Source organism: Canis lupus, chromosome 24, assembly GCF_048164855.1.
Source record: "Canis lupus baileyi chromosome 24, mCanLup2.hap1, whole genome shotgun sequence".
Taxonomy (NCBI): domain Eukaryota; kingdom Metazoa; phylum Chordata; class Mammalia; order Carnivora; family Canidae; genus Canis; species Canis lupus.
This window is the reverse complement of record NC_132861.1, coordinates 11776203-11789737: the sequence shown is the minus strand read 5'-3', so window position 1 is coordinate 11789737 and position 13535 is coordinate 11776203. Positions and strand designations below refer to the sequence as shown.

The 13535-nt window shown below is 37.9% G+C and overlaps 1 protein-coding gene across 1 annotated transcript in view; it reads right to left on the bottom strand.

Annotated features, from left to right (window-relative positions):
• The window catches only part of UBL3 (ubiquitin like 3), a 69238-nt gene extending 56282 nt beyond the window's left edge, over positions 1-12956 (bottom strand). Inside the window, exon 1 of the mRNA XM_072795598.1 lies at positions 11820-12956. Coding sequence (XP_072651699.1) covers positions 11820-11846 — 27 coding nt within the window. The 5' untranslated portion in view covers positions 11847-12956. The remainder of the gene's footprint in view (positions 1-11819) is intronic.
• Between the last annotated feature and the right edge of the window lie 579 nt (positions 12957-13535).

The window sequence follows — 13535 nt, the reverse complement described above, 5'->3', positions numbered from 1 at the left end:
TAGGAACATTGCAACAATAATTAATATACTCAAGAAAATTGATGAAAACATTTATGAGAATTTGAACCTGTATAAACTTTGGGCCTGAAAACAAAAACTGAAATTAAGAACTCAATAACTGGGTATAACTGGACACTGGACAGAGAAGATATGGTAAGTGAACTTGAAATCAGAAAAAAATATCCAAACGAATACAGAGTGGGGTGGGGTAGAAACTATAAAATGATCTAACATACATATAACTGGGGTCTCAGAAGGAAAAAAGAGAACTGGATAGAAACAATATTTAAAGAAAACCACTAAGAAAATTCCCGAAGTGACAAAAGATAACAAGCCATAGACTCAAGATGCTCTACAAACTCTACACAGGACAACTATAATAAAAGCCATACCTAAGCACATAATAGTAAAACTGCTGAAAATCAAAGACAGAGAAAATCTTAAACACAGTCCAAGGAAAACACATTAACTTCAAAGAAGCAACAGTAAAACCAAAGGCTGACTTAACAGAAACAGTGGGACAGAAAGAAAAGACCCCTTAAAAATGAAGGTAAAACAAATACATTTTTAAGGCATATGAAGACAGAGAATTTATGACCAGAAAACCTGCACTGAAAGTAATACTAAAGGGAGTTCCTTATATCAAAGGAAAATGACCCAGAGGTAAATACAGTAAAACAAAACAAACATGAAGAAATGAGGGACGCCTGGGTGCCTTAGCGGTTGAGCATCTGTCTTGGGCCCAGGGCGTGATCCTGGAGTTCCAGGATGAGTCCCACATCAGGCTCCCTGCGTGGAGCCTGCTTCTCCCTCTGCCTGTGTCTCTGCCTCTCTCTGTCTCTCATGAATAAATAAATAAAATTTAAAAAAAGAAAAGAAAAGAAAAAATGAAGGGTAAATGTGAGGACAATGTGAAATGATTAATGGCTATTTTAATAACAACACTATTATGATTACTACTACTACTGTTACTATTATCTCAACAGCAATTATAATGATATCTTTGGAGATTTAAAATAAAACAAAACATATAAGAAAGCAATGTGATTTAAGGCCTTTCCATTCTTCTGGAAGTAGTAAGGGAAGTAGTTATGGTAGGTTCAAGTCAAAGATTTATACTGTAATTTATACTGAGATAATAAAAGAATTTACAACAAACAAGCTAAGAGAAAATATTGTGGGGGGGAGGGAAGGGAGTTTGATCAATCCAAAAGAAAGTAAGAAATGAGGGAAGATGTTATGAAGGGCTGAAGTAGAAGTAGAAAACAAATTGCAAAATGGTCAATTTAAGCCCCAAAAATGTACTAAAGCAATTAAATATAAAACAACACAGATTATCAAGTTTAATTAAAAACAAAACCCAACTATATGATATTTGAAGAGATTCATCTTATCTCTAAGAACAAAGAAAGGTTTTAAAGAAAAAAAGATGGAAAGAGAAGTCAAAAGAAAAGTATACTACATCCAAAAAGAAAAAAAAAGAAAAAAAGCTTTAAGGAAAAGATTACTACTAGAGACAATGACAATAGAATGATTGATCCAATAGGAAGATACACTTGTACATTTATTTGTAGTCAATAATTTAGCCTCAAGAAATATAAGGCAAATTTGAGAGGACTAAAAGAATACAGTTGGAGAAATTTTATACACTTCTCTCAATTGAGTGAAAAAAGAGACAAAAAAGTCAGCAATATAATGAATTTGAACATGATTAATAAATTTGACTTAAGTGACATTAAGCACAGCACACTCAATTTTCTAAAAACTGACCATAAAGCAAGTGTCAGTGAATTGCTCACAAATAAAATCACAGAATAATTCTAGACCACAGTTGTATTAAGCTAGATATCAATAACAAAAAAAGTAGTGACAAAATCCCCAAATGTCTAGATATTATATTATTTCTAAATAACCCACAGATCCAAAAACCCACAATGGAAACTCTAAAATATTTTGAATTGAGTGATAAATAAAAATATGATACATGAGACCTGTGAGATCCAGCTAAAGTTGCATTTACAGGGGAATTGCATAAACTTAAATGCATACCTTAAAAAAAAGAAGTAGATAAGTAGATAATAAAGATAGTCAATGATTTATCTATCTCAAGAAACATGAAAAAGAACAGCAAATTAAATTTTAAAGAAAACTAGAAGGAAAGAAATAAAGCTAAAACCAGAACCAATTAATAAAGAATGTTTTAAATATGAAAACTGGCTCTCTGAAAACTGATCAAGACAAAGAAGAGCACAAAATACCAATAAAATTTAAAAAGCAGATATCAAGGGATCCCTGGGTGGCTTAGTGGTTTGGCACCTGCCTTCGGCCCAGGGCGTGGTCCTGGAGTCCTGGGATCGAGTCCCGCATCGGGCTCCCTGCATGGAGCCTGCTTCTCTCTCTGCCTGTGTCTCTGCCTCTCTCTCTCTCTCTCTCTATCTCTCATGAATAAATAAATAAAATCTTAAAAACAAAAAAAAGCAATATCACTAGATACTATGAACATCAAAATAAAAAAGATAATGTGTAAAAACTGTAAACCAAATTAGAAAATTTAGATAAAATAGACAAATCTACTTAAAAAAAAATAAAAGCTTGTCAAAATTGACACAAAAGTAACAGGAAATGTGAATAGTCATATATATAGACATAGATATATATGAAATAGATTTAACAATCCCCACAAAAAAACTCCAGATGGCTTCACCAGTGATTCTTCCAAATATTTATGAGTAAGATAACTCTTCACAATCTTTTATTCCAAATAATAAAAAAACCGTTTCCCAGCTCATTTTATGAAGACATCATAAGCTTGATAACTAAATATTTACTAGTCGATCTTTTTCATGAACAAAAATGCAAACATCATAAATGAAATATAATGTAGCATATTGACAAGACAATGCATAAAAAAGATTATCCAGAAATTCAAAGATGCTTTGAAGTTAGTTAAAATGTATTCCTCCTCCTCCCCAAATTTTAACACATATCTAACACACAGCAACTACACTGTTAAGAATTTTATCCTAAGAAAATAATCAGACAGGGTGCCTAGGTAGCTTAGTCAGTTAAGCATCAGACACTTGATTTCTGCTCATGATTTCAGGATCCCAATATTCAGCAGAGCTGCTAGCTTCATGCTCAGTGGAAAATCTGTTTGAGATTCTCTCCCTCTGCCTCACCCCTCTCCCCGCTGGGCACATATGCTCTCTCTCTTGCTCAAATAAATAAATCTTAAAAAAAAAAAAGAAAAGAAAAAGAATCAGGCAAGGCATAGAGATGTGTTTTAAAATATGTATTATATCACTGTTTACAATAGGTTTTCAATGTCCATGGGTATGGAAATTAGCTAAGCAACTTATGTATATCTATCAGAATCAGTTCAAATTTGTAATATGGTTCCACACTTATTTGTACGAATAGTTGTTCATGAATATACAACTAAATGAAAAAAAGCATATAAAAGCAATATTTCTAAGGTAAAAACACTAAGTTTAAATGAAGGTAAGGAAAACCGAACATAGATCATGAGAACATGTTGTCTAGACACAATGAATTGCCATCTTAATTTAAGTTCATAAACAAAAGATAAAATGTCTAACAATTTTCATCAGCAAAAAGAACATTTTCTTCTCAAAATCTAGTTATAGAAAATTGCCCACATATATATTTTATTTAGATCATAAAAAAATGCTACTGGATTTAAATCAATGGAAATTTTGCAGCATACATAAGTAGCTAGAGAATTAAAACAAAAACAAAATACTCTGAAAGCACGGAATTCATTTAAAATCTGTGTTAGATATATAAAACAATAATAGTTTCTACATTTAAAGTGGTTAAGTTTATAGGAAAAAATTCTACTGTACTATTATATACATGTATACATCCTATAAAGACTCAAAGTTCCAACAAGTTTAAAGAAAACTCCCTTTAATTCTAGCAATTAATAAGACAATTCATGCTCATTAAAATCATTCCGACTCAGAGGTTACATAGTATTTTGCAAAGATGTATAATATAGGCATCATGTCTACTTTACCAGCAGGATAGCTCAGATCAATCGGTGGTGGAGCAGCCTGGAGCAAGGAATCTAAGGTATTCTACCTGATGGATTTAGCCATGTTTGCTCAGGTATGGTAGGGGGAAAGGGCCTTAGCATGTTTATCACTATTACCATTTGACCCAAATTCCTACCTGGCTCTACTTTTTACTAGCTCTGTGATCTCCTTTATCCTCTCTAAACCTAGACTGTGAGGAGGTAAAACTCAGTTCTGCTGATAATCACACTGTGGTGTCTCTAAAAGACCCAAACAAGGCCAAAAGACCAACAGGCAACAAAATTTCTCCCACAGCCACACTAGAGTTCCAAAATTATGAATATCTACCCCAGGCCCCCTCATCTGTCCTGCCTCCTAAACAAAGACTGCTGACAGATTCAATTACTAAACTCACCTCCACCTCATGGTCAATGGGTTACAATCTGAATGAAGCCAGTCTCCATAACCTCCCCCTGCGCCCCCCCCCCCCCCCGTTTCTCATTAGAATCATTCAGCACAACCCAAATCTACCCCAAACTTCTCGCATTTCCTGTTACTGAGGCTCCCCCCCTTGGTTCCTCAGGCATGGGTTCTTCCTTGCTACAGAAAGTCATTAACCTAATTTGTTTCACTACAGATGCTTTCCTGGTGGTCTTCTGGTAGGCAGTAACAACTTCTTTATCTATATACCAACTATATTTACCCAGGGTCACTGTGAGGATTAAATGAAGTGTTCTCATGGAAAATGCCAAGGCAGCTGCCTGGTATAGCAAGTACACAATAAATATTACCTTCTCTCTCCTATGCGCTCAAAAGAAAGCTATACAGGAAATTTTATTTTTTAAATCATCTGTCTAGTTCTTCACTATTAAAAATCTGTATCTCTGAAAAACACAGTTAAGAGCTAGAAAATAAGTGCTTCAAGTAAACAGAACTCTAAGCAACCAAAAAGACATGATGAAGTCCATGCAACAAAGATCATGCACTTTACTATAGGGTAACTCCTGAAAATCCTATTTGGACACCATCTGATATTTTTAACATACTTCAATAATTTTTAAAAATCTAGTTTCCATACCCATAGAAGATTAGAATCAGTAACTGTAAATAAATGCTTAGAGAGGGATAGGTAGGCATACTGACCACAGAAAAATGTAACTATTCAATAAGGCAGGAGACATTAAAACTAAATATCAAACACAAGAACTTAAAATGCTCAGAAATCTGACGTCACCTTATGCAATGGCTTCTGAATTTTAAAAAAAAGTTTTTTTTTAAAGATTTGTTTATTTTAGAGAGAGAAGCACGAACACAGGGAGGGGAATTGGGGGGTTGGGCAGCAGGAGAGAGAGAATCTCAAGCAGGCTCTTGGCTGAATGGGGAGCTTGACAAGGGGCTTGATCTCAGAACCCTGAGATCATGACCTGAGCTGAAATCAAGAGTCAGATGCTTAACTGACTGAGCCACCCAGGCATACCTAGATTTTTTTTGATTGAACATCCCAACTATCAAATACTTGAGCATATACCTTCAATTTATGTATATTCATTTGTAAATCCTATTTTATGTATATTATAAAACAAATACTAAAATAAAAATTAAAAGATTACAATATTGTTTAAATTTTAACTATTAATTATGTTAAATATTAATTTGTTTTAATCTTGTAATCTCTAAAAATGCTATTACTATTAACATTTTAGTGAGAGCACTGGTATTCAATAGGTCTCTATTTTTTTAAAATCTTGCTTTCCTAATTTGTGAAGTTCAGTGAATTGTGACACTTTGTTTTAAGAACTGCTTAAGTCATAACTGAAAAACTTAGTTCACAAGGATGCACAGACATTTATATAAGAATATGTCACTTACTGGCTTACTAAGTCATATCACTTTTCTATTCTATCACCAAATATTCACAAGTTTTTGTTAAAAGTCAGTTGCCAGATGTCAATGTTATAAACATTTTATTTTTCCTGATGTCAGTCAGATATTTTTTGCAAGCTCAGTAAAATGGGTTTTTAGGTTTCTAACAAATGGGTCCAAAGTCCACTGAAATTCAGTGTAAGATTTTTCAACAGACTGGAAGTGTCTAAACATGTTTCAAAATGTTCTCTCCATAACATTTGTTGCTTCTGAAAAGCAAATACTTTCTCACTTATTGATTAAAATGTCGACTTTGCCATGTAGAGACAACCTCGTGTTTGTTTTCTCAAAAATATCTCCTAGGTAGCATGATATTTTTTTTTTTTTTTGGTAGCATGATATTGATAGCTTCTTGTCATCAGGTAAAATATCAGCATCTATAATATTCATCTTTTGTGAAACAGAAATGTGTAATTCAGCTTTGAGTTCTACAACTCCTTTTATTTTTATTGCTCCTTTAAATACTTTGAGTGAACCTCTGCTCCCCATCTGAATTCAAGGTATCACAGATTTTTTTTAAAAGCCTTTTTTTTTAAAGCCTTTTTTAAAGTTACTAAATAATACACTGTAACAGAAAGACCACAAAAACTTTGAGAAAGTCATGGTGCTGCTGTTAGCCTCCACATTACAGAACTCCCACATGGTCCCTCAGCAAACCACACTCATTGTGATCATCTGGATGTGGACCTAGAAAAGGCTCAGAACCAATCCATATAGTAATACGAAAGCTTAATTCCTCCCCCTTTATGGAGTACTAAATAAATAAATAGAAATTATAATATTTGTATTCTCACATCTCAATTGACTTGCCTCACGTCACTTTATAAATTACTGACCTAGTGAAGAGGCATAAACCTTCACAGTCTATATTAGGTGCTCAGGGTTTGAAGTTGTAGCTTATGGAACATTACACAGAGAAATACTCAGCAAAGAATGCACACTGAACTGAATCAATATTATCCAAATGATGGCTTTAGGTCATCAAAAAGAAGTTAAAGTATGTGCAGTATATTACGTTCCAATAGGACAGCGGTCCAACTTATTAGATAGGGATATTTCCAAAATAACCTTCATGTATTCAGAAAATTTACTGTTTCAGAATGACATTCCTCAGGGACTCCAGTTACCATGAATTCTATAGTCACCTTCAGTTTTTTTTCCCCTAGAATGAGAGGAATTCTTAAAGAATATATTTAAGAAGGATATACTTCATTTGCTAAAATACATTTGCTGTTCCGTGTTCTAATTTAGAAAATTAGAGCCATCACTGACCACTAATTTAAAAGAATTTCAAGCTTTACTATTAAAAATACATTTTTTCATATTCAAAGTAATAACAGAAGCAGACATCATACACTTCATATTTAACGCTATAATTAGTAGTAGTAGTAGTATGGGACAATATTTACTTTTTCTCTAAGTAACAGAATAATAATACTGCTCCATGAGTCAAGAAAATCACTCATTGGCTTTTAAACGTCTATTCTGTTTTAAAAAATCACGAGAGGGATCCCTGGGTGGCACAGCGGTTTAGCGCCTGCCTTTGGCCCAGGGCGCGATACTGGAGACCCGGGATCGAATCCCACGTCGGGCTCCCGGTGCATGGAGCCTGCTTCTCCCTCTGCCTAGGTCTCTGCCTCTCTCTCTCTCTCTCTCTCTCTCTCTGTGTGACTATCGTAAATAAATAAATAATCACGAGAGATGTAATATAAGACACAAATCCATATAAATCTGACATTGTATAAGAAGAACTGCAAGCACACTGACAGAAAACGGTTCACACTTGAGGGCTAGAAATGAACTAAAAGCAGTTTTCACAGGAGAGAGACATGAGCTAGAGGAGGACTTAGAGCCAGAAAGGAAAAGGCATTCAAAGCTGAGGTAAACTGTCTTTTGTTTTCTTAATGAAAAATGTCTAACTCAGAACACCAAATGTAAGACATATTCAAGTAACACAATTTAGAAGAATGTGCCATTTGAGATAAAATATTTATTAAACTATTCATCATCACATACGTATATATGTAAACGTACTTATTCTACTCTTTAGCTTCATAAAACCTCCCCTCTTATACTTCAAATAAGAGCTTCAGCAAGAGAAAGAAAAATTAAAAGAAGCTGTAAGAGAACATTTGGGGCACTAGAACATACTCTTTCTTCAAAATTAAAAATTTTCTCTCCTCTGGACCTTTTTCTAGTACGACATCTTCCCCTGGTATACTCTACATTTGTCATTTTACTTAAGTTGGAAAAGTGATAAAAGTTCACTTTGAAAGGAAATTCATTTTAGTAATTTCCTGTCCACCAGAGGGCTCCCATATTTCTCCACAAATAAAAGAGATAAAACATTACAGTAAAAATAATCATTAAGCACAGAAAAAAACTCAAATTATCATTATCTTATTTAACCCCAGACTAAAAATTGTTGTATCTATTACAGTTTCTATATTAATAGCTTAAAAAGATAGAGGGCTTTTAACTGTTTTATGAACTAAAATGTTTTAAATACCAAACTGCTTTGCTATTATTCTCACCCTGTCAATTTTTTTCTTAGGTAGGACTTTCAATTCAATAGATAACATAAAATATAACTTTAGTCCAAAGCTCTAAATAGTAACTCAAATGTTTTCTGTAATACTTTTATAAATTATTTACTTGATAATTTTCCTGGTCCAGAAAACAAAATTATCACCTTATCTACCCAACCTGACGACTTACTATTAACAGAAAGAGTAAACATTTTATTACAGAAAATCTACAATCATTAACATAATTCATCCTACAATTATTAACAATAAATAGTGCCCCATCATGAATTATGATTTGGGCTGGGAAAAAAAAATAAAGGAAATGAATCATTTAAATACAATGTATTACAATGACATTCTGTTCAGATATTTTTAGATTTTTTTCACAAATAAGTTATTACACTGGAATGTTAGTATACCTCCTAGTTCAAACTCCATCAGTTTTAGCAAAAGAGAAAACAGTATTTTATGTAAATACACTTAGTTATAGGACATATTTACAGAATGTTAACTGCTAAAGTACCAACTACATTTTTTTTCAAGGGTATAGCAAATCCATTCACTAGGGGTGCCACTCCCCCTCCAAAAAGATCAACTTGCTAAATTTGGATTATAAAAAAAGAGACTCCTTATGGTAAACACAAAAATTTACTGAATGTTTACAAATAAACTTGAAATGTGAGTTATATTGACAAAACAAAAAAGATGCTAAAAAATCTATTTCAAAGTCAGTCAAAATAATTGCCATATGAAGACTTTACCAAAAACATCAGTTGATTTAGCAGTTACTATAGCTCAAGAATGACTTCTCTCTGATGAAAAAATAACAGAGGTTATAATTTCACTGCCCTACCCCATCTCCCAACTAGGATTTTCCTACACAAGGACAAGCACCATTAACATGTAAAAGAGCGTAACATTGGTTTCTACATAAGACAGATTAGCTGTCACCACTTAGAAACTTGAACATTTTACCACACTTTGCAAAAATGTATGTATTCATACTTGCAAGAGTACTGTATCCTGATCAATTTGGAGTTCCGTTGCAAAAGAAATGTCAGCTTGTGGAAGGAGGTGGGGGTAGGGAGGCTAAGGCTGTTAAAGATTCAAAGTGGTGAAACTGTTCTCACTTTAAGTCATTAATGTAAATGCAAACTGTCAATTATTGATATGAAGAGTTTAAGAAATACAAAGCATTCAGCAGCTAACCAATACTTACCATGTTATATCTCAAAAAGTTGAGAACTGTAGGCACTTATCAAATAAAGGCACTTTTTAAACAAAAATGCAATGTAAGTAATAGCAAATGTAGGTTTAAGAGGTTGTGACATAGGGGAAAAAAGCCTCAAGACTTCCAACAAGTTGAGCAGTTAGAAAATGAGACATAAAAAAAATACTCAGAACAATCTAATCTGAGCTGTAGATTAGATACATTCTGAAACAGCATCATCAGGGCATTATATGTTTATTACATAATAGTGCTTTGCCCTTGCATATCACCTTTAATCAAGGGATCTCAAAGCACCACTGAATCAAGCAAGGCCTTAAAATACAGTCTAAAACAGAAATAGTCATATTTTATAATTATGCCTATTGATAAAAACTTGCCACCACTTCCTGTTCCCCTGATCCGAACATTAGCTTCAGAACCTTCCCTCTGACTTGGAAGCCGTATTCCCCAAATCATTTCAATTTGTAACTGATGCTACGCACATTCCAGCTTTTCTTTCAGCACTGGGCCTAAAGAAAGTAGTGGCACTGTTTTAAAATGACACAAATCCATTTCATTACAATTTCTATGACGGAATAAATAGTACTTAGAGTGAACATATCCTGTATGGAGCATGATGATATAAAATGGAGACTTTAGAGAATAAATCTTTGCTGGAAGCGATGAGCCCAAAAAACACTCATTAGACAGAGGAAATAGCATTTTCCAGCTCAGTCCAAACACCTTTCCAGACAACTTCAAGAGTGGGGTAGAGGAAACCTTGTCCGGCTATCCTTAATCGGGCAGGAGACTGACTATTCTCCTGTGTGTACACCAGAAGGGAAGGGAAAACTAAAGGGACAATGCAAGAGTTTTAAGACTCAGGAAGGAGGGTGTTAAGTTGCTGCGTGGCCACACAACAGACAAAAAACACTGTGGTTCCTATACATTAAAATAGTACATCAAATGGTAAATCAAACACACATTTAGCAAAATGGCATTAAACCAAGGTCAATATATGCCTTTTACAGCCATTTAGCTTTGTTTTTAGGTCTGTAAATGAGGTTCGCTCCTAAAGAAAGAGCTGACATTTTAAAATTTAATCAGCGAAGTTCGATTTTGTTTTTTCACTGGAATACCAGAACACTCAAATGCTAATGTTATGTTAACTTCAATTGTTTCATAAACAAAGTCATCAACCTTGATGTTTAATTGCATTATGTTTGTCCCTAGGACTGCAAAGTGTCATTTCAACTCACACAAACCCACCACCTCCCAGCCCTGTAAGCCTACACAGCTCCAGTTAGTCAACAGACTCACAGCATTAACAAACATTAACCTTTAGAAACAGAAAGAAAAGCACCAATAAACACGAGTACTTTTTGTTTCAAGTTCTCAACATTCAGAGATCAAGGCTCACTAACGTATTTTATTAGCTTTTAAAGGGCCAATGATGCAATACTATTAAATATCTGGTACTAAAAGTCCTGGCAATTCAGAAGTAGCACCCAATATACGACGATCAGTCTGGATTTGTGAAAATTCCAAAAAACCTTAATATTTCAGTTGCCATAGTCGCCCACCCAGACATTTCAAAAAGCTCACAGCAAATTCTAGTAGACTTTTTCTTGAGGACAGACACGTCCCTTCCCTCCAAAATATCAAGTTTGTATCCGCTGCGTTAATGGTCTCGTCAGTGCCCAGGAACGAGACTCCGATTTCTCTACCTGTGTGTGTAGTAGGGACGCCCGTCCTCAGCTCTGCCCACTGTCACTGACGTTTTCAGAAGCTTTAAGATACAAATGTTCAAAGGCTCCTGGCAAAGGGGGAGATGTTTCCTCCACTTCGAGCTGCACTGCCACATTTCCCCTAATTCTTCATTCTTTAGTGATTTAGAAAACACCACCGAACGAGAAAGGCCATATTAAAACCGGTACTTCCTAAGACGGGGGTGGGGGGGAAACCAGAACCTCCAACTTCTCCAAATCTCCCAGTACCGTGGCTTCTCAACAGTCCCCCCCCCCCCGCAAACCTTCTTCACCCCACGCCTGCATCCTTTCTGATTAAATAAGATTGGAAACCACAATTAAATCAGAGTGTCATAACTTATCCTTCACTTACCATATCTGCCGGGACATTACTGGACATCTTGCCGTCTGATGTACACCCAGATGTTTACCAGGGGAAAAACAACAACAAACAAAAACAGAGCAGAAGTCTTCAAGCTACAGCAATCGAGCTTGACGATCTTGATGTGCTTTCCAAAAAAGAAAAAAAAAATAATAATAAGTGATTTCAGAGCCCAAGCGGCGGCCTGGCCGAGGTTCCGAGCGAAGAGGAACAAGCCCCCGGAGCTGGCTGGCCGGGGCCGGGGCCGGGGCCGGGGCCGGGGCCGGAGAGGACTCCCGGGATGGCAGCGGCAGCCCCGTCGTCGTCAGTGGCAGCAGCAGCGGCGGCGGCGGCGGCAGCAGCAGCAGCAGCCCCAGGACCGGCCGCGCCAGGTAGACCCAGCCGAGTGACACACGGACATGGAGCGGGGTGGGAGGGGGTTAAATCCGCCTTCCTCCTCTCCCAGCCCGGCAGTGATTCACACTTGCTCCCCAGTCAAGTCCTCATTAAGCAGGAAGAAAATGCCCCGGCGTGGATGCACGCAGATAACTATGTGGCTACACATGGACGCGCGAGCGGCGAGCGGCGGCCGCGCCGGGGAAACAGCTCAACTCGCGCTGGCCGGGGCCGGGGCCGGGGCCGGGGCCGGGAGCCGGGAGCCGGGCCGCGGAAACCCGCGCTCAAGGGCATTTAACTCGTTGGGAGCCGAGGCGGAAGCCCGGGGCGGCACGCGGGAGGCACGGGGCGCTCGGGCCGCGCGGGACACCCCACGGCCCCTCGGGGCTCAGGCCGCGGGCGCCTCGGGGCAGCAGCGGGGCTCGGGGCGCATCGCCTCCGGCTCCTCGGCGCTCCTCTCCGGCCTCCGCCTCCCCCCCGTCGCCACCTTCCCCTCCCCTCCGACGCCGACTTCGGCGCTCCCCGGAAGAGGCCGGGTCCTCCCTCTCCTCAGTCCAGGAATGGTTTCCTCTCGGAGCTTTGTCTCTCCTCCTCCTCCACTTTTCAGTCCCAAACGCCGCAGCCGCCTCCTGTCATCGCCTCTCACGCCAACATGGCGGCGGCGGCCGCAGCTGCCTGAGCGCAAGCCGGGGACACGGGGAGAGCGCTGCCCCTCCTCGCAGCCGCCGCCACCGCCACCGCCCCCGCCTCCCCTCCACTCTCCCCCCTCCCCCCTCCGTGGACACCTACTGCGTCACTACGGAGACCACCCTCGTGCATCATGGGAAATGTAGTTTACGCGAAGGCGGGGGGGGGCGGCTTAACGCGTCCTCTCCGGACTCCGAAGCCACGCCCCTCTTAGCAACAGTTGCTAGGAAAGGAAAGCTCGCTTTAGCAGAGCTGCCGCCCAGGAGTTAGGTGTCACCTGCTTCCAGGAGTGCTGTGAGCGTGCGAATTATTTGGAGAAAATGATTCTGCACAGAGAAATTCCCTCATGCACAATACACATACAGACTGAAAATATGGTTTACCTCCAAGCAGAATCATTCATTTTAATGACAGCACGCTCTCCACATCCTGCAATCTCAAAGCATTTTGTATAGTGATTTCATCTAGGTCTTTTCAACATTACATTTGGAAGATCAGAAGCAATCATTGATTTCCAATAAGGTCGTAGAAGTTCAACAGGAACAAGGATCTCATTAAGCAAGGAGAATGTTTGAACATGTGTTTCTTGAAGAACTAGGGCCATAAAGCTACAATCTAGTTAATTGAAATTACCAAAAACTGTAT